This window comes from Chrysochloris asiatica, unplaced genomic scaffold, assembly GCF_000296735.1.
Source record: "Chrysochloris asiatica unplaced genomic scaffold, ChrAsi1.0 scaffold00498, whole genome shotgun sequence".
NCBI lineage: Eukaryota > Metazoa > Chordata > Mammalia > Afrosoricida > Chrysochloridae > Chrysochloris > Chrysochloris asiatica.
The window spans coordinates 794,902-798,910 of NW_006409016.1; the positions used below are offsets into that span (position 1 = coordinate 794,902).

The following is a 4,009-nucleotide window of genomic DNA, read 5'->3' on the forward strand; positions in this document are numbered from 1 at the left end:
TATTTGGCTTTATCTTCTCCAAGCTGATCTTTGAAATTTTCTGTTCAGCTCTTGGACCTCTTCAATTTTTCTATTTGCTTTAGCTTCTCTAAGCTGGAGAGCAAGTTTCCGTGTCTCCTCTGACATCCATTTTGACCTTTTCCTTCTTTTTTGTCTTCTTAATGACTTTTTGCTCTCTTCATGTATGAAGAGCAAGATATATAGATTCTGCTAAATACCAGTGTTTGACTTTTGTATTCAGTGATCCAGCTATGTAAAAGACAATGTGTAGATCCATAAACAGCCACCCATCTGGCAATTTGTCATACTGTGGTGGCTTGTGTGTTGTGGTGATTCTGGAAGCTTTGCCCTGAATATTTTACATACCAGCAGGGTCCTCCAGGATGGACAAGTTTTAATTAAATGGAGCTTTCTGACTAAAACAGACTAGGAAGAAGGGCCTGGTGATCTACTTCCAAAAATTAGCCAATGAAAACCTTATGGAGCACAACAGAATAATGTCTGATACAGAGCTTGAAGATGAGTGCTCCGTGTTGGAAGTTACCATACGGTGGCCCCAATAATAGTCTCAAACATATCATGAAGATGCCACAGGACCAAGCAATAATACACTCTATTCTACAGAAAGTTCCCATGAATTGAAGTCAGCTCAAGGCCAACCAACAAGAAGCTTCTAAAAATGTATACTGGGGTCCTGATTTTGACCTGAATCTTAACATGGAACATAGAGAACAACTTGGTAGCTAGCGATCACTCTGCACAGCACAACACGTATATAGGGGATAGCCATGGAAAAATATATCAACTCATAACTCTGGATAGGGAATCAGATGATAGTCATAGGGAATAAAAATCAATGTTTTAATCATTACTGTTTGCTCTACTAGTGTAACTTAGAAGATAAAGTGTTTTCCAGACTGAACCAAAGCATCTCCTGGCTGCCTCAAAATAATTAGTACCAGTGCCTAGCTGATAGTAGGCAAGTCAGTAAAAATGTATTGAATGAAAATTAAAACAAGAATAGGGGGATGGAGCAGCAAAGGAAGGTAGAACAGAAGGGGAGGAGGGTTGTTGTTGTTAAGTGCTATCAAGTCGATTCCAACTCATAGCGACCCTGTACAGGGTTTCCGAGGAGCAATTGGCGGGTTTGAACCGCTGACCTTGTGGCACAAACTAATCTTGCAGTTCAGTGTATATATCCTGCAGTACCAGCAGAACTTAATAGCAGTACACACAGACTGTTTGCATAATCTTTAAATGCGCTTTGTTTCTTAAGTTTGTGTTTTAGCCACAAGACCTTATTCTTTTTTCCTGAAGTCTTCACTCTGGTCATTACTTGTTTTGACAAGTTAATTTATTTTCATGGTTGGTATCACTTAGCGATATTTCAGTCTTATTTTCCATTGTGCTAACCTAGTATTGTGGCACTGTGGGTTAATGCACTGGACTGCAAGGTTGGTTTGAACCTCAAGGTCAGCGGTTCAAACTCACCAGCTACTCCTTGGAAGCCCTAGACAGGGTCACTTTGAATTGGAACCGACTCAATGTCACTTAATAACAACAACAACAACAACAACGATGTAGCCTACGGTCTCTGAATGGCTATGACATAGTGTAGTTTGTGAAGAAATCCTAATCTGACATTCCTACGTACTATGATCTATTTTGACATGACCATAGGCTAAAAGGCCTATTCCTATTTTTAAATTTCCAGCAAATTGGACCATAGATGTTGCTATGGAACAAAACTATGTTTGGCTGTACATGCACTCTTATTGTCATAACTATTCATTATTTCATGTTCTTGTCAGGTGTTTGTTAATAACAGTGGAAAATACAATGAACTTGGATATCCATTTGGTTATTTGAAAGCTAGTACAACTTTAACTTGTGTAAACCTCTTTGTGATGCCTTACAACTACCCAGTTTTACTCCCTCTTTTAGGTAAGTACAATTTGTGCTGTTTAATCATTTTTTTAAAAAATGACACTAAAAATAGGTCAAGGACTGAGCATTTAAAATGTAGTCAAAGAATAACTGGTATCAGGATATATGAAAGTCCAAAACCTGACCTGGAACGGTAAAATTTACATGCTATTTTTTGTTTTGTTCGTTGTCTTATTATTTGTAGAAGAGATCACTTCTGGTGTGTGATTCTCACGCTGTTGTTTAGGTTGCAAGCGTCAATGCTTCAATTTCAAATTTAACTGCACTTAGCTTTTTTATAGACTAGTTTGGGCCAAAGAATACTGTAGCTTGAGGTCATTTCTCCAAGAACCACGTGATTTTCTTCATAAAAATGAACCCCCACCAGGGAATCGATCACATTCTTTTCTCTGTAAAGGAATACTAAATGCTCTTGAGGCATGTGTTTTAGGCAAGGTAGAGAATTAGGGAAATAGATACACGACTAAATTTTGCAGCAACTCTAGTTGTTGAAACTGGAGTTTCCATGGCAACATTGTAAAAGGAACAACTCCAGAAGCTGTTACTCAGATACTATTAAAAATGTGGGGGCAGGATGTTTTTCTTATTTGAAGAGCCACATAATTTTGGAATCAGAAAGTACTGTGTTTGTCTTCTTTTCCTTGTAACGTGAACATTTTGATTTGGTGCATTGTCTTAGTTTTTGTTGCTAACTGAAAGATTGGAGGTTTGAGCAGTGCTGTTGTATTCTGACACATAGAGGGCCTCCATGAGTTGAAAACAAATTGATGGCAGCTACATTTTAAAAGGCGCTCTGGTAGCATAGTGGTTACGAATTGTGCTGCTAACCTCAAGGTCAGCAGTTGGAAACTACCAGCCATTCTGCAGGAGAAAGATGAAGCTTTCTGCTCCCGTAAAGATTTACAGCCTCCCATAAAGATTTCCCGTGAAGAAAACCTGTGCAGGGTCACTATGAGTTGGAACCGACTCCATGGTACTTAACAACAACAGCAACAACAACAACATTTTTAAAAACGTGTGGTAAAATGGTTAAGCACTTGACTACCAGTCAAAAGGTTGATCACTGAACCCACCTAGAGGTGTCTCAGAAGACAGGCCTGGTAATCTGCTTCTTAAAAGTCACAGCCTTGAAAACCCTCTCATAACAACAGTAGTTAAGTGACATCAAGTTGGTTTCAACTCATGGCGACCCTGTATAGGGTTTCCAAGAAGCTGCTGGTGGATTTAAATTGATGACCTTGCAGTTAGCAGTCATACATACAGCAGGACTCCTGAAAACGGTATGGAGCAATTTTATTCTGCAAACACGAGTTCACCATGAGTTGGAATCGACGCAACAGCAACTAACAACAACAATGTTGTACTTCTTTTCATGTGTTTACTTTCCATCTTTATATCCTCATTGGTGAAGTGTCTTTTCATGTCTTTTGGCCATGTTCTAATTGGATTGTTTGTTTTTGTTAATGTTAAGTTTGGAGAGTTCTTTCTATAATTGAAACACTAGTCCTTTGTTGGTATTCTTCAGCCCTGTACTTTGTTCTGTTGTATTCTTCACAGGGTGTTTCTAAGAGCAAGTTATTCATTTTGATGAAGTTCAATTTATCAATTTTTCCTGTTTTGGTTAATGCTTTTGGTGTCAAGTCTAAGAGTATTCTGTATTCTAGAACTTTTCTTCTATGCCTCTTTGTAAAAGTTTTGTGATGTTTTGAGTTCATTTTTGCATAAAACATAAGGCTTATGTTAAAGTTTTTGTTTTTGCCTGTAGATAATCAGTTGCTGTATCACCATTTGTTGAAGAGGTTACCTGGTTTCCATTGAATTGCTTTTGCACTTTTGTCAAAAAATAGTAAAATATATTTATACAGAGTCATTTCTGTGTAGTCTATTCAATTCCACTGATCTGTCTATCCTTCCACACTATCTTGTTTACTTGTTGTTGTTGTTGTTGTTAGGTGCCATCAAGTCGGTACCGACCCATAGCGACCTTATGCACAGGAGAACGAAACAATGCCCGATCCTGGGTCAACTTCACTACTGTTGCCACACTTGAGTCCATCAATGC

At 38.3% G+C, this 4,009-nt stretch overlaps 1 protein-coding gene across 1 annotated transcript in view; it reads left to right on the forward strand.

The window, feature by feature from the left end:
* DDX26B (DEAD/H (Asp-Glu-Ala-Asp/His) box polypeptide 26B) overlaps positions 1–4,009 on the forward strand; it is an 85,644-nt gene that overhangs the window by 53,862 nt on the left and 27,773 nt on the right. Inside the window, exon 9 of the mRNA XM_006877440.1 lies at positions 1,812–1,944. Within this exon, the coding sequence (XP_006877502.1) occupies positions 1,812–1,944 (133 nt within the window). The remainder of the gene's footprint in view (positions 1–1,811; positions 1,945–4,009) is intronic.